The sequence below is a fragment of the Podarcis raffonei genome, chromosome 2 (genome assembly GCF_027172205.1).
Source record: "Podarcis raffonei isolate rPodRaf1 chromosome 2, rPodRaf1.pri, whole genome shotgun sequence".
In the NCBI taxonomy this organism is placed as follows: domain Eukaryota; kingdom Metazoa; phylum Chordata; class Lepidosauria; order Squamata; family Lacertidae; genus Podarcis; species Podarcis raffonei.
In genome coordinates this window covers 16,674,530-16,702,508 of record NC_070603.1, presented here as the reverse complement: position 1 = coordinate 16,702,508, position 27,979 = coordinate 16,674,530, and the positions used below count along the sequence as shown (strand labels likewise).

General features: G+C 44.4%; 1 protein-coding gene across 4 annotated transcripts in view; it reads right to left on the bottom strand.

Moving 5' to 3' along the window:
- Positions 1–27,979, bottom strand: part of DIP2B (disco interacting protein 2 homolog B) — a 182,291-nt gene that overhangs the window by 40,296 nt on the left and 114,016 nt on the right. For 3 of the 4 annotated variants that reach the window (XM_053375102.1, XM_053375104.1, XM_053375103.1), the window contains 8 exons: positions 26,255–26,380; positions 13,098–13,310; positions 9,543–9,692; positions 6,673–6,792; positions 4,259–4,456; positions 3,885–3,976; positions 3,512–3,622; positions 632–755 (listed from right to left, as the gene is read on the bottom strand). In XM_053375102.1, the coding sequence (XP_053231077.1) occupies positions 632–755; positions 3,512–3,622; positions 3,885–3,976; positions 4,259–4,456; positions 6,673–6,792; positions 9,543–9,692; positions 13,098–13,310; positions 26,255–26,380 (1,134 nt within the window). The remainder of the gene's footprint in view (positions 1–631; positions 756–3,511; positions 3,623–3,884; positions 3,977–4,258; positions 4,457–6,672; positions 6,793–9,542; positions 9,693–13,097; positions 13,311–26,254; positions 26,381–27,979) is intronic. The other variant, XM_053375105.1, reaches the window with a different exon arrangement.

Here is a 27,979-nt window from a genome sequence, read left to right as displayed (position 1 = left end):
TGGAGTTGCTTGGTTCTTCTAAAAACTGGCTGCAAGCCCTGCTTCTGCCAACCTGGGCTGATGGATAATTGAGGGCTTGCTTTATCATTTACATAGTCAATAACTACAGCCAGGGAACCTTAATTTATGAACAAGTTAAAAGGTAAAGGGACCCCTGACCATTAGGTCCAGTCGTGACCAACTCTGGGGTTGCGGCGCTCATCTCGCTTTATTGGCCGAGGGAGCTTCTGGGTCATGTGGCCAGCATGACTAAGCCGCTTCTGGCGAACCAGAGCAGTGCACGGAAACGCCGTTTACCTTCCCACCAGAGCGGTACCTATTTATCTACTTGCACTGTGACATGCTTTCAAAATGTTAGGTTGGCAGGAGCAGGGACCGAGCAACGGGAGCTCACCCCGTCGCGGGGATTCGAACCGCCGACCTTCTGATCGGCGAGTCCTAGGCTCTGTGGTTTAACCCACAGGGCCACCCGCGTCCCATACAAGTTACAAGTTACAAGTTAGTCTGCTGCAAAATAGGAATGTCATGTTCGACATTTATGACTTGTCACAAGTGCACATGCACCCCTGTCATTTCCTGATTGATAAAATGCCACCCACAATGATCGTTCCATATAAAATCAACAACTAACCTTTGAACTGCACAATTTCTCCATTCTGCGTTTTGGGGAGACCCTTTAAGCAAACCTCAGTAGTGAGAGCCAAAGCAATGCCACAGCTGCCTAGAAGAAAGCCAATTTGCTGGCCACCAGCATCCTGTGGGAGGGAAAAGGGAATCACTGTGATTTGCAGATTGGGGCAAAAAAGAGAAGCCAGCTTTAGCCTTACCAAACTCCTAAACATCGGTAATGGTTTGGTAACTGGATGGTAACATTATGGACAACGCTGAGGGAACTACAGACATTCAGAGTCATCCATCAGTGGTTTGAAACTCAATTGACAACCACCAAGGGGAAGCAGGCATTGCACACAATGGAAAAACACAGGGAGTGGTGATGATCTGAAATAAGATGGGTGGCAACAACGAATGTGGAAGGCACGGCATTCATCCTGTGCTGAAAAGTCCATGAACGAAAGTAACTTGAAACTTGGGAAACAGCGTTCCAGGGAAAAGTCAGCCTTCCCCAACCTGGTGCCCTCTAGACTACAATTTTTGGACTACAACTCCTGTTAGCTTTAGTCACCACAGCTGGAGGGCAACAGGTTGGTTGAAGGCTGACCCAGGTTATAGCCAGAGTTGTGCTTAACTCTGTGCTAAAGAGAGAAATTTCTGCTCCAAGAAAAGCTGAATTCCGCAACCAGCAGAAACGAAACAAGCATAATTCATGTTAATAATAATATTTTTATTATTTATACCCCGCCCATCTGGCTGGGTTTCCTGAGCCACTCTGGGCAGCTTACAGCATATCTAAAAACACCAAGCATTAAAAACCCCACAATAGAGGGCTGCCTTTAGATGTTTTCTAAAAGTTGTGTAATTCTTTATCTCCTTGACATCTGAAGGGAGGGCGTTCCACTACTGAGAAGGCCCTCTGCCTGCTTATATTTTACTTGCAGGGTCCTGAAGTCCAGTTCTCCAATCCCTTCACCACTAGGTTCTGAAATGTAGCCAAACTGTTGCCCACACAATCTCAAACAGATCTTTTCTCCTCCAGCCACAGGGGGAAGGGGAAGCATTAGACTGCCAAGACTACCACATGAGAAGCGAAAAGAAGGGATGTCTGTAGATGAGCTCATAGTCACAGTTTGAAATCATCAGTGGGACAGGTTCCTAAATGGTCCAGACAGCGGGAGTTTCTGAAATACCCGGCTGGATAACCTGCAGGACTTGCTACAGAACATTGCCAGGCCTGCACTCCTTCCTATTTGCCCCGACATTCAACAGATTTTTTAAAAAAAACTACCCCAAGAGGATAGCAGGCTACACAGTGGTACCTCGTGTTAAGAACTTAATTCGTTCTGGAGGTCTGTTCTTAACCTGAAGCACCACTTTAGCTAATGGGGCCTCCCGCTGCTGTGCGATTTCTGTTCTCATCCTGAAGCAAAGTTCTTAACCCGAGGTACTATTTCTGGGTTAGTGGAGTCTGTAACCTGAAGCGTATGTAACCGGAGGTACCAATGCATATCAAAATCCATATTGCACTCAAACTTTATTTGTTAAAATAAAGCTATTTGTCTTTATTTGTTAACTTGATTTGTTAAAAAAATGGACTGAACACATGGCATTTCCATACAAAAAAAGGCCAAACAGAAATCACATACAATAATAATAATAATAATAATAATAATAATAATAATAATAATAATAATATAAACAGCATATTGGTAAGAAGCTACCCCTCCTCTTCCAATCCCAGTATCCCTTAACTACAGAAGGGAAATTTACTAGGCTAGAACGAGCTGGAATGAGCAGATGATCAGAGAATCCCCTGCAGCACAACAGAAGCGAGGGAAGAAAGCACTGAAATGGACAAGCTGGTTTACTGAGCGTATGGAGTCAGTGCGGGGGCTGGGAGAGAATCCGTTTTCATATGCGGGTTGTTACGGCAGTTGTCATATTGAGACCACAAATCAAAGAGATGCCCCTAGGAGACCCATAGCATTACCAGGATAGGTTACCACCTCATTACCATTTCTCACACCATGCTCTTTGCCAAGCCATCTCTTGAAAGACACTCTTAATACCTTAGCATGGCGTGTTATTCCAATTATGGTAAGGGTAGAGGTGACCTTTACGTGACACACGGACTCTGCGAGAACACCAGGGCCTATTCTCAGCAGTCCTCAGGACACAAGCTGGCCAGAAAATCTACACTGAAACTGATCTCAATCAGGGCTGCTTCTCAAGCTACCTCCGATAGGCACTGATACAAAACTATGCCCGAAAAGTCTTGAAAAACAATGTCAGAACTTGTTAATACACATATCTGTTTGGGGAAGCGAATTCAAAATGCTACCATCTTTTTGCCTTATACTCACTTTCCCCTCTGGAACGGATATAGTGTCTTATAGTTCTGATCTCTGTAGTTAGCAGTAGCTCGGAAACTGCCTGCATTTCAACTACCGAAATGCATTTCAAGATTTATTTATTTTTTAAAAAGCAATGAAATATTTGGCTTTTCAGCAAGGGAGCAAACCGCAATTCCTATGGAGTAGCACGGTGCCATAGAAATCAGTGCAAAATAACTGCAAAATAACAAAAGAAGCTCCCCATTGTTGCTGTTTAAATAACGTTCTCTAAAATGCAGTTGCTGAGCCCTGGTGAGAATAAGGCCCAGGGTACTGACCGAGGGAGAGGTGAGATACTTCAATCTCTTTTACCATGTGGTCGACAGAAGAGGGTGGCATGACAGAACACCAGCATTTCGAAATATCAGCCTGGATGTGCAACAGCTGTGAAAGGCAGGCTCTCTAGAACTGGAAGCCGCAAAGTCTAAATGTATCCAAGGCCGACAGCCTGACTTGGTTCTCATCCCACAGCCTATCACTCCTCTAAGTTCCATCAACGTTACCTTTCGGGTTAGAGGTACCTCTATCGGCACTGGGATGACTTCAGCTAGCAAACAGCCATAGAACGCCACCATGAACATGACAGGATCATTGTTGGGATAAACAAGGGCTACCTGCGATTCACAGAAATCATTAAGTTAGAGAAGGTAGGACGGACAGCAGTCAAGCTTGGACCATTACACTGCAAAGCACAAAACAGGCTGTTTAACTCAAAGAATGTTCATTAGATGACTGCAAAATTAACTCATGTGCTGCAATTTTTTAAAGAAGTATTTTTTTTTTAACATTTAAAGGGGAAGAGGCACATACATTCATGCGCCACCCCCGTTCATTTTTCAGAAAGGGAGCTATAAACCGTTTGTTAAGGCTTCTTACTCTGTCTCCAGGCTTCAAGACAGGCTCATTTTTGGTGCCCAGTTTATTCAACAGCGTATAGGCCAGCTTCAGACTTCTGCTCCACAGCTTGCCTGGAACGCAGAGAGAAAGCAATGAGGCTACACATCAGGCAGGCAGTGGCAGGTGCAGCATCTCCCCACCCCCACGACACACGTCTATTATTATTGCTGGAAAATATCTGTATCCTGTATCTTAGCCAGTGCAGAATCAACACAGGATTGCCAAAGTGCTGCTTTTCTAATCAAACAGCTTATGTGCCAAGTTAAGGCAGGCACACCACAAAGACCCACATGCCTTAAAAAGCCCGCTATGGTAAAGTGTATATGCTAACAAGACTCTATAAAGATTCTCACCATATGTCAGTGTGTAGACTGGCTTCCCAGTAACATCCAGGGCTGTCAAACAAGGGCATTTGGCCTGCGTTGTCCCCCAGCGTTGCAAAGCGGCTTCTAAAGCAGGAGGCCAGTTGCAAACTACTCCCAGGGGTTCTCCCTTCACAGGCGTCATCTGACGTCCCTCTGGCTTGGGCTGATTTGGGTCTGGCTGTGGAACTGCAAAGAAAACACCACCAGATCAAGTGTTAAATCCCCTGAGGAAAGGAGCAAGCTGTGTATGGAGGACTAAATGGTGCTAAACAAAGTCTATAGCTCCCTGCATTCATGGTGCAAAGGATTTCCCCTTTCTTCCCCATTTTGGAAATCGCTGTTTCAAAATCCACTTTTAAAAGGTCGAAGCAATTTGAACGTATTTGTTGCTAAGGATAGATACCGCCCAGTAGGAGACAGGAAAACTGTATTATTTCCAAACACAGAAACTGAAGGTGTTAACTCGATTGCATTTGGCAAGAACCTACTATTACTGCCGCTGCTACTATACAATTACGTAGCATCAATCTGTGTGCTAGGTACAATACGCAACACAGAAGTGAGCAGAAAGTCTAAAATCTCAGCCAGTCAGCCAAGACAAATATGAACAAACTAAGATTAAGTTTGACTTTAATAAAAGGCACCAAAGACAGAGTAGGGCAGAGATAACAGGTAGCAGAAAGAGCAGGAAGGTGCGGTCCAGCAAGGATTTGTATATGGAGTTTTGAAAAGTTGAAGTGGTAACTTGATAAAGGTTAATCAAGACGTAAAGAGCAGCAGGTCAAAAGAGAGAGCAGACGAAGAGAACAAAAAATGTCAACTGAGCAGAGCCATTTACAGGAGGAGAAAATTTGTGGCTTAAAAAAAGGAGGGTGGTATTTAAATCCAGGAGAGGGAAATTAGGTTGAGATAGTCAAAAGCAACTTGCCCCTGTGACAGTGCCTAGGTAGTATATTCATAGATAATGCCGTATACTGGAGTTGCTATACAGCTGTTTAAGACCAGCAGAGTCAGCACTAGCGCAAAAATGTACCATGGAACACCAAGGAGTTGTTTGGGTAAATAGCCCCTCTGGGGCCACCAGGAGAGCAGCACGCAATCTGAGAGGTGCACCTCACTTGCAGTGTTGATGAGGAAGTCTGAGCACAGCTCCCGGATCACACAACGCAGCTGTGTGGGCCACAAAATCTCTGGGGCCAGCTCTCAGAGGAATAATCCAAATTTACTATTTGCCATCTGTCTCTCAGTGGGAGCTACACACGCCGCACAGAATTTCGGAGTGGAAGTTAAAGATGCATAAATGAAGCAGCAATAACCCAGGTTTCTCCGTACTCATATTTAAGGCTTGAGCTACCCTGCGGCCCAATTCCATTCTTTTTTTCTTGGGCACCAGCATTTCTCACAAAGTGTCAAGTGTGACCACCTGATTTGAAAAGGGGAGGGGTGTGGGAGGGGAGGAAGAAGAGACAACGAAACAAATGGGGGGGGGACACATGCTATGCCAAGTGTTGCTCTCCCATCCCTCTTGCAGTAAAAAAGACTGATTTGGCATATATACCCAATGATGGCATGGTATATTCCCAGTATTCCCAGACTTCCCCAACTCTGGAATGTTGTTGGACCCCAACAATTTGCACGAGTTCCTGTCGACACAGCCAACAATCTGGGATGAGAGGAGCTGCCCTACTCCTGTTGGACTACAAGAAGCAAGAAGTTGGGAGAAGCTGGTGCACCCTGTTTTAAGCAAGAAGAGCTCATCTTTCCCCCTTTTTCTCTTTAAGAAAACCTGTGGGCTTGACAGAGTAGCTCTCTGCCTACTCCAGAGGAGGGGAACTTTCCGGCCTATGGGCTGAATGTGACCTCCAGGTGCCCCTATCCAGTTCTTCCCAAGCAACAGCCCTCGCTATCTGTGCTCTGCACCCTGGAGTGATTCTGCCTGTCTGAATAGGTCCTTCAATTGTGATGATGCCATTATGTATCTGGAGTGTGTGTGTGTGTGTGTGTGTGTGTGTGTGCAAGAATCTAGTGTACAAAGACTCTCCAATATGCTGTTCCACCCACTGTTTGCCTCCGGCCCCACAACCCCTGACGATGTGGGGCTTGGAAGGTTGTGCATGAGGTTCCCCTTGTGCAGTTACAGAAAAAGCAAACGACCAGGAGGATCTAGATGGAACTCATGAGCTTTTCTATGTAAGAGGCTAAGATACAACAGCACATTTGTTTTCTAATCCATATTGATCTGGAAACCTCATAGAAGGCAGGCACAGATAGAAGGAAGATGATTCCCCCTTAACTACTGGAGCTTAACAGGCATCGAAAGAAGAAAAGCAAAACCAAGCAAAAGAACAAGACACGCAAAGTTTTCTGCGCATTGCAACCAGCCCATTGGCATATCCAAATACCTTCAACAATTTCTTCAAAATCATCCACAAAAAACTCCTTCAGAGGTGGCCGCTTGGGTCGCTTCAGAGTATTGAGCAGCTGTTGGATTTTTGTTGAGACTCTGCTACTTACAGGGACACCTGCAGTGTGGGAAATTAATTCAGTTTATCAAGGGCTAGGTCACTTGTGGGCAACTGCCACTCTGTATAAAGAGCTACCCAAACCATTCCCTTTCTGATGCAGCAAATTACAATATACATGAGCAGAAATTGCAGTGATCAAAGCCTGATGTAAAACATGGGAACACGGACTATCCAGAAGGTTATCTGGAAGGTACGGCTGCTAATAAAAGGGCCATTTATTTCCTTTTCAAAGCTGTTTTCAGCATTTGCACAACACTGTCTATGTATGTTTTTCATCTCTCAAGACCAGGCCGTATATGGCAAGCTGCAAAGGCCTAGACAAACTTCCCATTCCTTCCTTGGATTGCAGAAACAGAGTCGGGCACCTCTGAGATCACAATTCTTGACTAATGGGATATGTTTGGCTTGGTGGGTCACAAATTGTGCATGCTGGATTGAAATGGTATTTCTAGCACCCTTTTAGGACTTGACCACCAGAGGGCACTATGGGAACTCCCGAGACTAGGCAAAGATTTTCTCACAGACTCAAATCAAGGCAGCAGTTTATCCTCAAGGTTATTCTAGTCACCGCAGTTGGGTGCTTTTCTACCTGTATATAACAAACTCCAGCGCAGCAGGCATTTTAGAAGTGCAGGTTCTACTTTACCACTCATTGGCTGCTTTATGCTGAAAATAGTACTACCAACAAATGAGAGCGAAGCCTCTTCTCCAAGGTTAAGGAGACGCTGGCTTTAGGAGTTAAATCTCAGGGCAACACAGCTGAGGCCCTGGAAATTCTGCATAAGAACAACAACAGCGTTCTCTGACCAAAACAGTTCAATGCAAACTGTCAGTAATGCAGATCAGTTAGTTCATGCATTTTTCCTCTCTCTCTGCAAGGTGCGAATTACTTAGTTGAGAATTCACATCTTTAAAGAAAGGAACAAGGGGAAATGAATAGAGCAGTGCTGTGACAAACATAGATCTGGTGTGGCAAAACAAGACCACCTGTAGGTGGCTAGGTGCTGGCGAAAGGAGTTTAAAAAGCTATTTTTGCTTCTGCTTCAGCACCTGACACTGTACAACCAAAGAGCTCATTTTACAGCCAGGTTGTGTAATCTGAAAGCTCTAATCAAATGACTGTGGGGACTATACAGAACCACAGAACGATCAAATTTGGGACCAAGGAGAGGGTCTGTTGTTCTAAGACTCCTAAGATTCACTTTACTTTAACGCCCAATGCCTCTCAAATACCCAATGCAGGGCTCTCATTCCTTTGTAAAACACATTCTGTACTTTTCAACGCACACACAAAATAAAATTGCAATTTCCTCACCAGAACTCCCTGCTCTCCTTTCCTAATCCGTAGTGCTCAGGGGTTAACTCCTGAATCCAGTGTTTGGTATTTAACAAGAAAAGCAGTTTCCTGATTCTCTGCGTGCATTGAGTTATCGCTCTTCTTTAGATTACAAGGCACAGCAAAAGAACCGAAGCTCCTAATGAGATACCCACAATCACTGATCTCCAGCTATGCTGAGGAAATGCATCAGCGGTGGTATCTGCTTAGAACAACAATAGGAGCCCTTAAGAAACTGCACTCTCTAGGAACCACACACTCATGTCAGAGAGGCTACCTGTTTCCTCTTCCGACTGTATGAGCCATTTGGGATCTGCCACACTTTTCACAGTGGTGGACTACAGAAACAACACCAAATAGTGAGCAGGAAAAGGGGAGCTTTCCGGAAGCCCACAAAACTGTTTGGGTTAACAGCAGGGGCTGGAGACAGGATGAAAGTTCAAAGAGCAACTGCCTTCCCTTACTCATACATCAAGAGGCTGGGCCTTGCTGCAGCAGTGGAGATATTCTGAGGTTGGAGCTACGCTCAGCTTCTCACTTTGCTACTAGCGGAAAGGGCACATAGCGTCTTTGCTCTCTTCCAGGTGGCAAGGGTGCAAGAACCGTTCTATATCAAGGCAATTTTGGTTATTGCATTCAAAGGATTCTTCCTTTGAAGCTGGCTCGCCTGACATCATGTGACTTGGACAGGTGAGCGGGACAAGGTGATCTGACAGGTGGGTGACCCCACCTACCTGTCAAAGTGGCCTGCAGCTTGTGGAGGACTTGGGGATCTAGCCTGCTGGCTGCTTCCACTTTTCCACCCTGCAGTACATGTTCTTTGCCCCTACATGAATCAAACTTGAGAGGGTCTCAGTTGTTCCTGCCCACCTCAGTTGTTTCTGCAATGCAAAGCAGAATACACTGACAATTAAAAGCTGGAGGAAATGCTGGTGTTAAAGGCTGGCACTTTTGCTCAAAAGCTTAGGTAGGAACCGGCAGCTCCTGATCTGGAAGAGCAAAGAGTATTCACACCTTTGCTTCTTTCACACGAATTATGAACGTGCAGGGTAAGAAGTTAAGAAGCACAGGCTTCTTTTCTAAAAGAAACACACAAAAACAAACAAACTACCATTTGGGTATTGGACATAAGTGCTTAATGCCAACAGCTGAAACTTAATCAGCTGCCTTTCTCCCCAAGATGCAATTGCCCAACCTGGGTCTCAGGGCCCCATTGTTCTCAAAATTTCACAAGAAAGCAAACAGAAAAATTTGTTGCTGTGTGAGGCAGGTGCCTACTAATGGCTGACATGGTAGACCTTTAAGATGGATAACATGCATTCTGCAATGCTGCACTGGTGAGCTGTAGAAATAAAACCATGTTACTGGTGCCCTATTGGCTTTATCCCATAGTCTGGATTTGCAGATGTACCATCGGCTGTGTCCATAAGGCTAGACCGGTTGGATGCTTTGTGCATGCCCTTCACTATTCCTGATGGAGGGAGGTCAATAGCAGATGGGCGGGCAGAGGAAGCAGGTGTGGAGGTAGTTGCAGTAACATCCGGGGGAACTGAGAAATTTTCTAGAAGGAGGATCAAGAAAAAAACAATTGAGATTCATATTATCGTTTTGCAACCAGGTGGCCTAAGATGCGATATCACATTTACCCACCTTTCCTTGGTCTGATGCAAAGGCACCTGACTGAACAGCAAGATTGATTCTACTTTCCATTTTCATTACAGTGCCACGGGCTATTTCACACCCCTGTTTCTCTAGGCCACATATTGCACTGCCCATTTCCAAAGGTTAACTAGACTAACTCGTACAAGGGCAGCAAAAATGTTATGGTACATATCACCATTGCCCCATATCTCCTCTTAAGTATCTCCTCTTAAGTAAAAATTGGACAAAGGATAAGAACAGGAGAGTTTTGACCATGTAATCTTCAACAGAACTTCCTAGAGTCTCAGAAAAGGCCTCCTGATTTTTCAATTTTTTTGTTTGCCATTTTGCCAACAGAAAAGATTACCCAGCTAGCTGACCATGTTGTCTCCATAGTACACTGAGTGCAAGACTAAGCCCCTTCCTGATCCCTTATGCAAACTTCCAGATCTTGAATACATTTCTGTATCACAACAGAAATAGTGGCACTGCAGGCTGAAATCTGGTCTAATTAACTGCAATGCTCTTTAATGAGATACTGCAGCCTAATTTGCATGTCAGGCTGAGCCAAACCATAGCTTAGTGCACATGTGTGAGCTCCCAGAGAGGAAATTGGAGTCACTTTGCTCTTCCCTGGTTGTTCTGCAGCTACACCACACTAAAACCATGGCCTGGGCTTAGCATGTTGTCCAAACATGTCGTTCACAGTTTAGCTCTCCCAGACAAACCTTGGGCCAAATACTGTAGGACAAACATTGGTTTTAGGGTGTAGTTAGCCTGGAGAGAATTAAAACACAAGCCTGGGTTTGGATGAACATGCTAAATCAAGCCATTCTTAGTTCAACACAGCACAGCAGAACAAACAGTGAGAAATAAAGCAACCACAATCTCCTCCCTTGGAGCCTACATGCTTCCTTGTGCTCTGCTGCAGTTTGGCTTGGCATAATGTATGAACCAGGCCACTGTGTCCAATCTTCTCTATCCTCTGCTGAACTGCTATGTAATTGTGTGTTTTAAGCAGCTAAGTGGTTCATAATTCAACAAGTTGCATTTCTCTGATGTGAGAATATATATAATTGAATAGTTTTATATCCCCCCCCCAAAAAAATAGGCTACTGGGAGAGCATTTCAGGGACAGAGTTATCACAACAGATTTAATAAAGGTTAGCAGTCAAGTATTTAATTTCTGCAGGCAGCACATTCAGTTAACATAACTGATGTGGAAAAACTCAGCATACAAGTTTGCTTACATCCACGCAATATTGTAAAACACACAGATTGAAAGTTTGCAATGTACTGCATGTGTTCAGTGAGTTTTGTGCACACCAATGTCATCATTAGGTAAATGTACAGCCATTCAGAAGAATACCATATTAATTAAAAGTATCCTGCTGAGCTGTTCCCTGACTTCTTAAGCAGAAATGCTTTATGGTGTACTGCAGTTTGGGTAAGGGAACTGGTGTCCTTTCCATCATTGTACCAAAATGTACAAAACAGAAATACCTCCCTCGGAACAGAAGGCAGGATAGGATTTAGTGTGCATTTCGAAGTATATGCTAGACACACTCTTGAGGGCTCATCTGATCAGTAATAGCACATACTTCGGTTTTGTCCAAGGGCTTGTTCTCACTCTGTGGTGGCCACAGGGAAAATCCTCAATAAATGCCCAAGGTCTGATCAGGTCAGCCTTTGGTGAGGCAGCCGGGCACAGAATTCAGTCTGGGTTGATCCATGCTGAATTGGGCTGCTAAGTACTCTTAAATAAATGAAACTTGGCATAAAACAAAGCTTTTTCATACAAGCACCCTGTGCTAGAGTTGCGTGAGAGTAAGGCCTCAAAAATCCATGCAACATTAATAGATTTTAGATACGGGCCTATATCAAACCCAACTTAGGTGTATTAAATGTTGACAAAGTGCCGATTCTTTGGTTGATTTCAATCCTATCCTTGTGAAGTGGCTTCTTGCCTTGAGCTCTTAAGCCTGAGATAAATAAACTTCAGATCTACTGTGCTGAGTATATCTGTGGCTATGTTTTTAAATGCTCAAAACTTATCGAGGTAGCCGTATGTTTATATGTGTCTACCTCTGTGTTGAAAATGTAACAGTAGCAGTAGAAACGTTGCTCCTAAGTTAACTGTGCTTCATATTCCCAAGATTGCACTTACAAGAAAGAGCTGTATTTTATAGCACCAATTTGACATTAGCTATTCAGCAACCAAATAGCTGGCTGTTCCAATTTGGGACCATATTTCACCATTGCTTTAATGAGAGTATCTTCCATCTGAAGAAAGCATTATTTATGCTGATGGAATTTCAAACAGGTAAATCTCCCAAGTTTTCCATTTTAGAAAATGAGTTGCATCCCAGTAAGAGACAAAGACATCAGCAACATACAGGTTAAAAGAAATAAAAAGAAGCAATTAAGAGACACCAAACAGCTACACATTGCTTGCCTGAAACCAATTAAGCCAAAGCAGAGAGCACATTGAGACACAGCAATCCGCCTGGGATGCAGCGATATCCTTTGGAACACATTAACAAGAAAACACATACAGTGGAGCCAAACAAACCCTACAAAAAATTCATACAGCAGCACCAGCAGCAAGGAGCACCTCAGAGCATCAAAAAACTGAGCCTGGGGTATCCAGATCTTGAAATCCCCCAACAAATGTGTACACGTAGCTGGGAAAATGGTTCAGGGGTTAAATATGCTTTAAAATTGGGTGTTTGGGGGCTGGGGATGTAATTCCTGGTCTACCAGTCAGGTGGGATAAAGCAAAAAAAAATTTTTTTTTTTAAAATAGCCACTCACATAGTCACCTATGATGAGTAAAATATCTTGCAGGTAACAAGGGAGTGAAGCTTTTGAAAAGCTTTCCCCATCCCCACAAGTTAGGCCGTTATGCGGAAGGCTGTAGCACAGCCTTGTTGGATAAATTTAAAAGAAGCAGGGTGATCTTTTTGGCTGGATAAGGGATAGACATCTGCAACACAACACAGGACATGTAGGCTACAGCAATCTTTTTGCTCACCCAGCAGTGAGAACACTTAGTGTAAATAGCAGCCACAAGCATAAAACAACACCCATGTGCATAACGGAAAGTGCCAGGTTACTGTGCACATCTTTCATGACTTCTGATGTCACTGGGATCCTTTCTCTAGGCCAACAGGCTAGCCTTCCCTCACCCATTGGGTAGGCCTCTATTTATAGTGGGCAGATTTTTTTAAACCGTTTGGCCTTTGACACTGGGAGATTTCTAAACTTTTGACACAAAAAGAAGACGTGAAGCCCTTGGTTTTGCTGTCCGCACCCCAGCTCCTACCTATTCGAGTATTGGCAAATACATCGGCTAGTGACCCACTGGTCCCTTTGCCTTCTCCATGGGATAGTGTAGAAGATGCTGATGAAGATGTGGATGACCCCTGAATAGATCGGTTGATCCATGACTCAGCATTCTGTAAGCTCTGATGCAATGCAGCAGATAGAGCAGCCTGGCGCCTGAGCGACCCTTCATCTTCGGATGCAGAAGACGTGTCTGTGGGGGATCAGAAAAGGGAAGCACACCGCACTTAACATGCTCTCTTTGCAACCGAGGAAACACTGGCAAAGGCTCCGTACCACCCAACGCAGAGTGTGTTCAAACATGGGCCAACGTGGAGGGGAAGCTGTTAGCAAGCCCCCCCTCCCTGCCCCAGTGTGGGCCAGCTTCTTCCTTACTACAAAGGAAAAAGCTGGTACAAATATTCCAAACCCAGTCAAACATTTAACCGCCCACCCATCCTTAAAGGTAAATGCATGCCCTTGTAGGTCACAACCCTGCTTTTTGCATGCTATGGAACCTGGCTGCAGTTTTCCCCGACGGCCAACAATTCTGAAATGGAAAACATCAGAATCAGCCCATCTCCATGGAGAGTTTTGGGAAAAGGTGTTCTGGGAAATTGCCTGTGTTCTGCAATTACTGGCTTGCAGGAGGACACAGATGAAAGAGAACTTCTTTACAATGCCCAAGGCTGTATACATGGAAGAATTCCTTTGTCACTGTTTTTTCCATACAAAGAAATCAGCATCAGTAGAACAGACTCTTGGTTACAACAGGGTTACAAACAAAGAGTGATGGAAACAGATCTTCAGCTATCCATACAGTGCCACTGATGTAAAAGATTTTGTTCTGTTTGTGCATCTATTTGCATGTGTACACTCACATTTGTTTGCAAACATCATAGCACCTGCCTGTCGATATCCTGAAAATGTAGGCTGTCTATAACTGCAGTTTGCAATAACAAGGTGCAATTGGTTACGGAATACCAAATCATCAATTTGTCAAATCTTGATAATATGAAAGGAAGAGAAAGACTATACAAATGTTAATTCAGAGATCTGCAGATAATGTATGGGTTTCAGCATACCATGGACTTCTAGGAGATGGCACAACTGAATGAGTAGAGGCCCCATATGGACATAAACCTCTAATCAGGCATTCATCTGACCCATCAGATGGAAGACCAGACATGTAGAGCTTTAAAACAGAATGTGGCCCACAAGCTATATCAATATGACCCTGAGGCCCTCTAGACAAAGATGGGAAGCAACTGCCCAGTCAGCCTCAAATGTCTTATAGTGATGCTGAAGACGGTTTCTGGGGGGAAAATCTCTCACCCATAAGATTATGAATTCCATTTGCACATATGGGGCAAATCTGCTTCCTTGTTCCCAAACAACAGGAAATGTGTTTGAATACACATATATTTAACTATAAATGATCCTGTATACCTGAAGGAGCATCTCCACCCTCATTGTTCAGCCCGGACACTGAGATCCAGCGCCGAGGGCCTTCTGGCAGTTCCCTCATTGTGAGAAGTGAGGTTACAGGGAACCAGACAGAGGGCCTTCTCGGTGGTGGCGCCCACCCTGTGGAACACCCTCCCTTCAGATGTGAAGGAAATAAGTAGCTATCCTATCTTTAAAATACAATTTTTTAATATTTAATGCTGTATTGTTTTTAACACTTGATTGGAAGCTGCCCAGAGTGGCTGGGGAAACTCAGCCAGATGGGCGGGGTATAAATAATTTGTTGTTGTTGTTGTTGTTGTTGTTGTTGTTGTTGTTATCCTCAGCAGCCAGTTGAAAAATGATGTAAAAACCAGAGAAGCAAATGTCAGGAAAAGTGAGGTATAGAGGAGTTCAAAGGGGCAAGCTGTGATCTCTTGGTCACTGAGCATGAAACACAATACTTTTCTTCGTCCTCTATAAGCTTTGGGGAGAAATGTGAATGTTTTGTTGAACATGCAATTTGCAAAAAAGAATTTCCTATGTATGAACCTATGAAGTTGCCTAATAGTCAGACTACTGATGCATCAAGCCCAGCCTTCCTCAACCTGGTACCTTCAGGATGTTATTTGGCTACAACTCTCATCAGCCCCAACCAGCATGGCAAATGGACAGGAATGATGGAAGTGGCATTCCAGGACATCTGCAGGTCCCCAGATGGGGAAGGCTGATCTAGCCCAGTGTTGTCTACTCTGAATGGCAGTGCCTATCCAGAATCACAGGCAGAAAAGGGTATCTCCCTTCTGCTGTTACTTGATAATGATAATGATGATAATAATAATTTATTATTTATTCCCCAGCCACTCTGGGCGGCTTCCAACAGAACACTAAAATACAACAACCCATTAAACATTAAAAGCTTCCCTAAACAGGGCTGCCTTCAGATGTCTTCTAAAGGTTTGGTAGTTATTTTCCTCTCTGACATCTGGTGGAAGGGCGTTCCACAGGGCGGGTGCCACTACCGCGAAGGCCCTCTGCCTGGTTCCCTGTAACTTGGCTTCTCGCAGCGAGAGAACCGCCAGAAGGCCCTCGGCACTGGACCTCAGTGTCCGGGCAGAACGATGGAGGTGGAGATGCTCCTTCAGGTATCGTTTTATCTGAAGGTGCTGAGGACTGAATGTGGCACTTCTTCATAAAAAGAGTTTACTCTGCCCCAGAATTACAGCCCCTTCCAATATGAATAGCAAAGTCTAGCAAATGAATGTCCAGAATGTGCTGAATGTCAATATACACGTGTTAATACTGACAATCCCAGATAATTTTGAAAAGGTCTGAAAATTCAAGAGACACCAGGAGATTTGCTAAACACGGCTGCCAGCATACTCATTTGAACATCCACATACAGTAAATTTCAAAGATTTATTGCAACACAAGTAATTGCCATGGCAAGATAACCAAGCAAGAACCTGAGTAAAGCGACCAGCTCCATCTCAAGACAAGAGCCCAGTCCTAATATCCCAAAATTGTGTATTGAGAGTGCCAAAGCAGCAACATATTCACACTGCCATGTGTAGTAAGCCCAGCTAGCCTAAATTACTTGTCAAAGAGGTAGCAAACTCACTGAGTGCAGCAGCAAACTGAACAATACACCATATAGTAGGGAATTTTGCATCTGTAGAAGAGACAGATTAACCCAAAGCATATTTGTCATACTGTCTGTACTGCAGCTCTGACTAGATACTGAAGTGTAATGAAATTTAATACCAACAGAGTTGTTGGTTTTTTTTAAAAAAAAGGGTACCTCTGTTGATTAAGATGCAACAGAACAAGATTTCCTTCCTGTTACCAGTGCCAATATACTTCAATTAACCAAATTGTTTTCAATTATGTTGGTTTAGGTTTGCAGCCTAAATGTTGTGCAGTGATTTAAGACCTGGCCTTAGAAGGGCTGCTATCAAGAATAAGGTCTCCATTTCCTTGCGATCTGTGACTCACAGATATTGTTGGTACAGGAAACTATGCTGCACTTGCACTGGTCTTGCCAAGAAGAAGCGACTCTTAGACCTAGTTCCTTCCCCGAAGACTGTTCCTCTTTGTAAATAGTGCATGGAAAGAACCATTGTCTTGCTTCTTTAACAACTGTAGAGGAAATGTGCACAAATCTAGAAGCGCCGACCAACAAGTGGCTGAGAATACTTTAAAGGTAAAAGGACCCCTGACCATTAGGTCCAGTCGTGACCGACTCTGGGGTTGCAGCGCTCATCTCGCTTTATTGCCCGAGGGAGCCGGCGTACAGCTTCTGGGTCATGTGGCCAGCATGACTAAGCCGCTTCTGGCGAACCAGAGCAGCGCACGGAAACGTCGTTTACCTTCCCGCCAGAGCGGTACCTATTTATCTACTTGCGCTTTGATGTGCTTTTGAACTGCTAGGTTCGCAGGAGCAGGGACCGAGCAACAGGAGCTCACCCCGCCAACCTTCTGATCAGCAAGTCCTAGGCTCTGTGGTTTAACCCATAGCACCACCTAGGTGCACCTAATTGCGCAATGCAACTAATAAACTTTCCAAGTTACCTCCCATGAAGTGAGAGACGGTTTCCTTGAACGGTTGACCTCCAGCTGGTAAGCTCAGAATTCTTGACAGCAGCCCTTCTTATGCATGTAAAATTCATGGCAGGCAGAAAGTGATAGTGAAGAGAGGGAAACAAAGCTTTGTTTTGTTTTTTGATGGGCAAATGGACCCTGGGAAGGCCACAGGAAGGGTACTGCGGAGTTGGCTCAATTGATGTTAAGTTCAGAAGTTGAGAAGAGAGCTGAACCGTGCCAGCCTCTCCGCCAGGAAGATCAGGGCATCCTACATTGGGGTGCGGAAACCCATTTAACCTTAGAACACCACCATGGAGTAACATTGCAATTGAATTCATGTCTACTCATAACTACCGTATTTTTTGTCCTATAGGACGCACCTTGTTTTTTGGGGGGCGAATGCAGGCTTCCCCGACCAAAACCAGGTCGGGGAAACGAACCAGGTCGAGGAACAGCGGGATGGCGGCGCTGCGCCTCCTTGCTGCCCCCCGAGCTTGTGGGGCTGGCCGATGTATGTCCGGCGCGCGGGGCGCTCTGCTTCAGGGCGTCCCTCGCGCAGGGCAGCAGGCTGCTATCCGCAGCGTAGGGAGCCCTGCGGGAACTCCAGCAGGGCTCCCCACGCTGCGGATGTCTGTCTGGCGTGCGGGGCGCTCCGTTTCAGGGCGCCCTGCGTGCCGGGCGGCAGGCTGCTATCCGCAGCCAAGACAGCCCTGTGGGACCTCCTGCAGGGCTGCCTAGGCTGCGGATGTGTTTCCGAAGCGGCGGGCACTCTGCTTTCAGTGCGCCCGCCGCTCCGGGAAGCAGGCTGCTATCTGTAGCCTAGACATCCCTGCGGGACCTCCCGCAGGGCTGCCTGGGCTGCGGATGTCTTCCTGAAGCCTGCATTTGCCCCATAGGACGAACCCAGATTTCCCCTTCATTTTTGGAGGGGGAAAAGTGCATCCTATGGGGCGAAAAATACGGTACATCCTATTGAATTCAATGGGGCTCACTTCCAGGTAAGTAGGATTAGAATTCTAGCCTAAGTTAAATGACAACTGGCCCAAGAGTATCCAGTAAGCAGGGACAAAAGGCTCCCTCCCCATCTACTCCAGCATATAGAAATTACATGCAGAAGATTTAATCTAATTCAGTCTAATCATGGGGAATGCACTTATTTTTTTACCACATTCCAAAACAATCTCTGCGCATGAGATCAAGTGGCTGCCGGGACACAAGTAAAAAAAGCTTTGTGCTTTCATTTGACACCTTGACTGGCAACCAATAGATATTTTCCAGTCACGTGACTCAATAGATTTGCCTAAGCCAGCACTCAAATAATAAAAAAATGGTGCTTAAATGGAACACCACAATTAATACAGCCATCAAAAATAAATGCTGAATATTTTTACCATGCAAGAGCAAAGCGACAGATTTTAAGCTTCAAGGCTGGCAAAAGCCTTTGCAAAGTTAATTCTATATGCATCTTTTGCAGGATTATATAACCCAGCTACTAAAAAAAGAGGCCATATAAATAATTAAAACTTGAAACAGGCAGTGCTGGAGAAAGAACTCAGGGCTGGCAAAGATAATGTGTTGCTGGGCATAAAAGTGCACCTCCCTTTAAAAAAACCCACAAAATTCCTGTCGAGCTAGTCAAGAACAAAGTGATAAACTATTAGGAAAATACTTGATTCACTAAAAGCATCCTGTGTTAAATTTGGCTTTTAATAGACTCTGGAGAATTCAAATCACTGGGTGGGAAACATTCCATGTCTGCCCAGCATTCCTAGAGCTGAATGGAAAACACGGAGTGGTAAGTTATTGTAGGGACTATTGCTATATGATAATCAGGTATGGAAAATATCCGCACCAACTGAACTGATATCTAACATCTTTTAAAGTGTCACATCCTAGGCTTGCCTATAAGTTGAGTCAGCTACATGATTCAGCATCAAAGTTGTTTTTTAAACTCCTTGCTGTATCATTTCACTAAAGCTTATAGGTTGCTTTAAAAAGCATGTCTTGTTATATCATTTCACTAAAGCTTATAGGTTGCTTTAAAAAGCACGTCTTGTTTAATTTTGACAAAGTTTTAAAATGTAGGTTGAATAGCATGCAACCTGTACTCAAAGGAGATACTGTAGAACCTCAGCTTACGTTACCCTTGGGTAACATAAACTTCGGGTTGTGAAAGCTGCAAACCCAGAAGTATTTTTCCGGGTTTCACCGCTCACGCATGCACAGAAGCACTCTATTGCGCCGCACGCATGCGCAGAACAGGCACCTCTGGTTGTGGAAACCCTGGGATCCGACCGGAGCTCTGGAACGGATCCCGTCCACAACCGGAGGTACCACTGTATTCGCAAAACAGACAGGTGATCTTTCTCCTGAGACACACACACAAAAGATCATTCCTGGCTTCATACCTCATGGATCACATCATAACTTAGTTTTCCTGGTTGGTTCAGTATTAAGGCAGAGATCCCTAGTTCAGTTATAATGGGGAACTCTGGTTTAATACAAGCCAGATTCTTTGCACTGAGACTGGCATTTGGCAAAGGAGGGAAGGATGAGACAGAGGAACAATCAGCTCCAACCCTCACTCCCAGCTTCGTAGACCAGGAAGCTGGAAAATATCATCGAAATTGAGCATTCTCCACTGGGAAGCACACAGAACACAGAGAGCCTGCACCTTTATCCTGCAACCCTAAACATTCTACAGAAAGAGGGGAGGAAGATGCAGGCTGAAGCTATGGAGCACTCCATGAAAGCATCCAATCTTTCCTAACCCTAATTCTAAACCGGATTCATGGTTCAAATGGTAATTTTAATTTGCAATGTCTGGGTACGGTCCGAAGGTGATTACTGGGGAACCACATGCCTGCTACCTGCATTCTCTGATGGAAGGCGGACAGGATATATAAATGTAGGTAAATAAATAAAAAACCATCTTTTAGCTCTCATAGGGCCCTTCAACATTACCTTAGCAGCATGGCAGCAGCTGCTGCATTGCCCACTCTGCCTGTGCCACTCTGTTAACACACTGCAACAGTTTCTATGCTGCTAAGACAACATCAGAAGGTTCCTTCAGCTGTAGAAGGAAAAGTGTGTGAGGGCAAAAAAATAAAATAAAGCTTGCTGGGTAACAAATTACGAGTAGAAAGATAAGCAAATCTGTTTTATTTCATTTAAACTCTTATTAACTAAAATATTTCAAAAGGCCAACTCAATTTCTCCCCCCCATATGGACTTCGGAATAATATTTTCGAATAGGAACAGGAGGTCCACCAAATGTACTCTCTACATTTGCAATAAATGGATGCCTTGGTTAAGATGAAACTAGAAGATAAAAATTAACTGCAGCCCTCTGGTTCATGATACACTTCCAGACCAGTCTATAAAGTTCCAACACACCCCTGCTGCACATGTGTCCGGTTCAATTTTGCCCCACACCAGTCCATTTTGGGAGAATAGCAATGGGCGTTGAGAGGGTCTATAATTTTTTCCCAGCTTTTCCTGCAAGGGGAACACATTACATTTAAAGCATCTGGTCTGGCAAAGGTCAAAAGAAATACCCATGAATACATTCTGCTTCAGTCCTCTAAGGTCCTGAGCCCAGGAAATTCTACCCCTGAACCATCATATGAGCATTCATGTGCTCAGCCTTGAAATTACCCTCAATCACCTGATTTAGACGCAACAGAAAACCATGCTTTCCTCCTCCTCGGTGTGTGGAGTGCCGCAGGGTGCGATACTCTCCCTGATGCTTTCAACATCTTTATGGGCCCCCTCGCCCAGCTTGTCCGGAGTTTTGAGTTGGGCTGCCATCAGTATGCTGATGACACCCAACTCTATCTATTGATGGATGGCCATCCTGACTCAGCCCCAGACACACTGATCAGATGTTTGGAAGCTGTGGCTGGATGGTTACGTGGGAGCACAATTAGTGCCAGCACCGTACATTAAGAGTTTGGGTGTAATCTTCGACACCTCCCTTTCCATGGAGGCGCAGATTGCAGCTATAACAAAGGCGGAATTTTTTCATCTCTGCCAAGCTAAGCAGTTGGCTCCTTACCTCTCTCGCCCTGACCTAGCCACTGTGATCCACGCAACGGTCACCTCCAGACTGGATTATTGTAACTCATTCTGCGTGGGGCTGCCCTTGAGACTGACCCAGAAACTCCAGCGGGTGCAGAATGCTGCGGCGAGACTCCTTACGGGGTCTTCACTGCGAGATCACATTCATCCGGTGCTATATCAACTGCACTGGCTCCCGGTGTAGTACAGGATCAGGTTTAAGGTGCTGGTTTTAACCTTTAAAGCCCTATACGGCCTAGGACCCTCGTACCTACGGGACCGCCTCTCCTGGTATGTCCCACGGAGGACCTTACGGTCTTCCAACAAAAACATCTTGGAGGTCCCGGGCCATAGAGAGGTTAGGCTGGCCTCAACCACAGCCAGGGCTTTTTCAGCTGTGGCTCCAATCTGGTGGAACGCTCTGTCACAAGAGACTAGGGCCCTGTGGGACTTGACATCTTTCCGCAGGGCCTGCAAGAAAGAGCTGTTCCACCAGGCCTTTGGCCAAGGCACAGTCTGACCCCCTCCTTTGGCAATCCTCACAGAGCCCAATGGTTATCATTAATCTGATTTGAACTGATTTTATAATGAAATGACTTTAGAATGTTGTATCATTTTACTGTTGTACGGCTGGGGAGGGAGGGATAGAAATAATTTATTATTATTATTATTATTATTACTACTACTACTACTACTACTACTACTACGAGAGAATAAACTAAAGCAAGCCCCAGGCTTGTATGCTCCCCACCTCCATGCCTACAAGAAAAAGAAGCTTTTGGTTATAAACTAACTACAGTTCCCTGTGGCATCTGAACTCAGCAACTGTTTTAAGCAGAGGTTAGATGCTCAACTATCAATAACGTTGTAACTAGATTTCCTGTCTTGGCACGAGTTTGGACAAGGTGACCTTTGAGGTTCTTTTCTAGGGTTCCATCTGATGCTGTAGACTAGCTCTTGACAACCTGGTGCCTGGTAGATGTTTTGGACTACAACTCCCAGGTGCTGGTTGAGCTGATGGGAGTTGTAGTCCAAAACATAGGAAGGGTACCAAGTTGGTAATGGCTTCTAAGGAGTATTGCCCAATGGAAGCTCATCCCACAGTGAACCATTCGTTTGTAAAGCGAAGCTCCATGCTTTGTGCTGCAAATAGGTTTGTGTTGTGTACACTACTGTTATGTCAGTGTTTTTTGCAGCAAGCAAAATACGCCATAGATGATACACAGATACACACTGATGTATGCATGTGCCTGGAAAACTTTATTGGGCCAGGTTATCTAGATACATATACAATGGTGTTTTAATGTGTGTGTGCACATGCAAAAACTAAAGGTAGTCATCTTGACCCATAAAAAAGATTAGACAATTCATATTTAGACAATGCCTTTATTTAGGCCACCCACGATATGTACATATATGTGTGATGTGCATACTAAGCATGTGCTGCAGGGTACTTTATGGTATGTTGGCAGCAAATATATTAGCATAAAACATGGAGCTGCCCTGAGATCACAGAGCAACTTGGTTTCTCTGAATTTCTGTGAATTCAGGCTGAACAAGTCTCTTGTTTTGGCTCCAAGGAAGTGATATCCTCCATTAAACCTGTCATGTGCTGTGGGTTATGGTTATGCCTTTAAATGTTCAATGTCTTTAAAAACCACTACAAGCCCTACTGGGAGTGGTTAATGAACCTTAATGCTGTCTTTTTCTTTGGATCAAATGCAGAAGACTGCACACATGGGGAGGGGGTTTGTAGCATTTAGCCCAGTATGAGGGCTCCCAAGTTCCTCGTGGGTGACCTAATTGTGTAGAAATTCACATTCTTTTCAGAGGACTTGAATTACTGCCATCTCATTTCTCAGTGTGAGCCTGAATTCATTCCCTAATGTCATGAGGTTATATTACTTCAGCATCTCTATTTGTAGGGGTCCTTTGTGTGCTTAGATATTACTCAGTCATGTGGACCAGCATATCAGCAAACAGCCACATGTACAACAAGGATTAAAATCCTGAGGATATTTCTCCTTCGCCCCCCCTGTGTGACAGTTTGTAGTCAAGCCTACATTGTGCTTTTGACTGAGTAAAGTTGGCTGCAGCAGAAGCATTAAAAGGCCAAGGTGGTAGTGATTTCTAAAGGCACTGGGTACAGCTGACATCTGAGCTCATGAAACTGCTTTCTTTAAACCAGGATTCATGAATCTGCGGGGCATTCAGATGATGTTGCATTAGTTCCAACCAGCAGTGCCAATGGCCGGGGTGGTAGTTGTAGTGTTTGGAGTGTCTGGAGGGCTACAAGTTCCCAATGACTTGTTTAAACTATGGTTAGTGAGAACAAGCCAGGATCAAACAGTGGTTTCAGATGTTAGTTTATTCTCACTAGAGATAAGAGTCTCCCGCTCCGAGTGGATTCAGATTTTGGAAGAGGCTACCCACAGTTACTTGAAGCTACAAACATGAGTCTGACCAAACTGCGGGAGGCAGTGGAAGACAGGAGTGCCTGGCGTGCTCTGGTCCATGGGGTCACGAAGAGTCGGACACGACTAAACGACTAAACAACAACAACCCACAATTACAACCTATCCAATGTTATGGTGCTGCTGAGGGGTGGGGGGTGCACTAACAGAAAGTTCAACTAAACTTACACATGGCTTCTTATTTATGGAGTGGAAGCTTCACTGCCCAAATGCTGCTCAAAGCTCATGAGCCAATAAATTATGTCTCCACCACTTTCATCACCATTCATCAGCTACCCTGAGTAGCGCTGTCAAGGCTGATCAAAGCCATAAGGAGATTCACTTTTCCCAGGGCTGCTGTCTGTCCCCACTGACAGTTAACAGCTGGTTGGCACCATGAACCCCAAATTCCTGTTAATCAAACACCCAGAAGACTGACAGAAATGAGTGTCCCCAAATCACTGGCACATTAATGAGAATTATTATGCTGAATAAGCTCCTCAGCTCTAATATCGCAAGTTTACAATAAGGGGAGCAGTAATTGCTCCTGTGAATAGACTCTGTTGACTATACAGTATACGGAATTTTTTCAAATGCATAATCAGGGCCCATAAAATCGTGCAGCTTTCCCTGAATTCCACTAGAATGGGAGCATCTGAATGCCATCTTTGTACATTTACTAGCTCATTAGTCATAACGGCGTGTTCAAAAGCAATTAACTTGACCCCACCGTGGCTCTAGAACTTGGGTTCAAGAAATGTCAAATAGGGAAGAGTTTAGCTTATGTGCTGCCATCTAGCTCTGCTCAAAAGAAGGAAATGCAGACCAACCTGCCACATCAACCAAGGAAGCCATCTTGCAACCAGGCAAGAGAGAATCTGATGATACTCCTCATGGCAAACTCTCTGGAGGGGCCACATGGCAAAAAGGTGTGTGGGCCAAAGCTAAAACAGGGTGAGGCCAAAGAAAGAAAGAAAGCCCTTTCCAAGGCTAAACTAGAAGTTTATAGGGCAACCTAAATTAACTCCCTAAATTAACTTGAAGGGCAATCCTAATTAGCGTGGGGTCTCCATTTATTTATTTTTATGATTAAAATGAATTGAAAACGAATTGACAATAAATGAAACTCAAACTGAAAATTAACTTGTAGATAATTCAAACTCCAACACCACCCAATGTTTACATTTTTTTTTATTACATCCTAGGTCAGGAATTCCGCTCCGGCGGGAAGGTAAACGGCGTTTCCGTGCGCTGCTCTGGTTCGCCAGAAGCAGCTTAGTCATGCTGGCCACATGACCCGGAAACTGTACGTCGGCTCCCTCGGCCAATAACGTGGTATGAGTGCCACAACCCCAGAGTCGGTCACGACTGGACCTAATGGTCAGGGGTCCCTTTACCTTTACCTTTTAGGTCAGGAATTAGTAAGATGTGTAAGATGTTCACTTTGGCCACAGATAGTCCTGAAGACTTTTAAAGTTGGTTAGTGATTTGGAGCTGCGAAAAGGATGTGGGGAGATCGCTACTGCCAATTTGGTCCCAAGGCTGGTCATGTTCATATGTTAATTTCTGATCCTCTCAAATGATTTCCATGTGCTCCTATAAAAATTCCCAGAAGCACACTGAGCTCTTCTGCTGAACTCTGTGTAGTCCCCTTACCCTTGCAAGCCCCCTATGCTGCTATCCTAACTGCTACATCTGACTTTTCTTAGAAAAGCACAACTACTGCTGGTAAATATGGTAGGGGGCTGGGGGTCAAGATATGAGGCCCACCCCGACTATAAAGCAACTTATATCGTAAAAAGGCTGAACAGCTTCGCCACCGTGCCACTACAATCCTGATTTTTTTTTCTATTTTACTTGAATGAGAAGAGTGTAACACCCAGATGTTACAGGACTGTTGGCATGAGCCTAAGCACACTAAGTGTGTAAACCTGTTTTTACACAGCCCTTCACTTCACTCACGGCGCAGCCTGAGAAAAAGAAATGTGTACTCATTAATGTTTGATAGCAAAACCACCGGGATCTGTAGCAAAGCCATCTGATCTCTTTTATTGGAGATCTCAGTAAATAAGGACCACCTAAGGCCGCTCTATGAACAGGAAACGCCTGCCAACCACACGGTAAGTGGTTGTGGTTAACGTTTAAAAGCCTGCCTGGAAGCCCTGCCCTACCATATGAAAGCCCTGTAGCCTAATCCAGTATAATGTGATGAGACAGCAGTGAGAAAAATCAACTCTGCACACACTCAGGAGCACTCCATTCTTCACTATTTCTTCTTAAGTAGTAGGACTCAGCCCTCCAAACGCTGAAAACAATTGCTGCACTTGAACTGATTAACTGTAAAGTATTTTAATTCTCATTACCCATGTGCAAGCTTCAGATCCTTTGGATGTAAATTATGGATTAAGACAAAAACACAAAGATTTTTCATTTCATGAAGAATAAACAGCTTTCACCTCTTACCAAAACAAACACCAACCATAAGTGTGAGGACATAAAGAGAAAAAAATGGAATTCTTTAACCGCGGCTCAAGTGTCATAGAAGAGCCAGCTGAAATGCTATTGCAAATTTAAGATTCCAATCAGGAATTCAAGCAGATACGGGTAGATCTCTAACCTGGAGGGGTGCAGGCATCAGCTGGAGACTGTACAAATGTGGACCGTCTTTTTGTTGGCATCGGCAGGGCCATCTTCTGTTCCTTGTGTTTTGCCAATGCAGCTTGCACTGCCTCCGTATGGATGTCTGCAGATGGGGGTGGAAATCAGTGAGTACATCAGAAATCTGCATGGTAGAAGACGACGTCAAAGCCACCTATTGGGCTATCCTTCTGTAGCTGTGTAAGAAATGCTGGGCATCCAGCCACTTGGGCAAGGTTAGGTGTAATGGAACTGGGCATACTTACAAATCCCACAAAATTGGCCAAAGCTGCATATCTCTCTCTCTCTCTCTCTCTCTCTCTCTCTCTCTCTCAATCTCTCTCTCTCCCTCTTATACACACCCTGCTACACACCTATTTTAACTTGCTTTCTGCTTACTTCGTAGGTGTTGCTAGAAAAATGAAACCTGTGCCGTTAATAAAGATAGTGCAACTCGTACAGCACACTGGCGACAAATATTCACACAGTTGTTTGGGGAAAAATTTACACCATTTATCAAATATGCGAGAAAGAGACAATTACTTACAAAGTGCCATGAAAACTTACAAACTACCTAAAAGAAAGTGAACTTGCAATATCAGATTTTATGCGGTTCTTACAAATTCTTGACTCCAAAACTTTTAATTTTGTCCAGATTTTAACTTCTGGGAATATGGCAACCCTATAATATAATGAATAGATACAATACATTTTCAAAGGTGCAATTAACATTCTCTCCCCCACACATACCCAAAGTGTTTATTTGCAAACCAGAATTGCAGAAAAGAGGAGATTGATTAAAACCAAAAGAGCACAGTCCAAATATGGGACATGAAATCCCAACTGATTACCAATTAAAAATTTTCTGCCATCATTCCTCCTCACCCATGTCAAGGTCTAGGAAACTTGACTGAGCCATGCCCAAACATTCTAGGGAGTGAGAACCACTTCTAAACAGGGTGCCTGCTATAAGTGAAACTAACCGTGAACACCCCTGTATGAGACATGAACATAAAATGCTGCAAGTGCAAAGTTTCTTTAAATTCAGAACCCTGAACGTCTGGGGTTGTTTTCTAACCACATTACAGGAAAACAGCACCAGTACTGCCAGTTGTTGAGAAATTACTTTACTACAAAGGTCCTAAAGTGGGGGTATCATTGAGAAAATGTATGTTTTTATAGCTGCCTCTTTTTAAATCCAACTCATGCTAGACAACCAGCTTTCTCCGTACTACAGAGATATAAGAGCCCCAGAATATGTTTCAACATAGGATCCGTAGCCTTTAATTCAGTGAAAACCCCCAACTTAAACTGCATAGCAAAACACGCACCCACGGGACATGCCAATACAGATTTGAGTTCCTCTTCTGTTACCAGTCTTAAAGTCTCTCTCTCTCTCTCTCTCTCTCTCTCTCTCTCTCTCTCTCTGTGGGTGGGTGTGGGTGTGGGTGGGTGTGGGTGTGGGTGTGGTAGAGTTTTGGAACCCTACACAAAAGCATGGCAACTTTGCTGTTGGGAAGAAGAGGAGGAAAGTTCACCAATTTGCACAAAGCTAAAATAGCAAGTATGGCTGACGAGTCACATAGCCCATAGACCCCAAATCATATCCCATGCAAATTGTTGGGCTCTATCCACATACCCACATATAGCTACAGCTGTATGAATGTCTGGAAGATTTGCTCCTAAAACCTTTTAGTCAATTCTG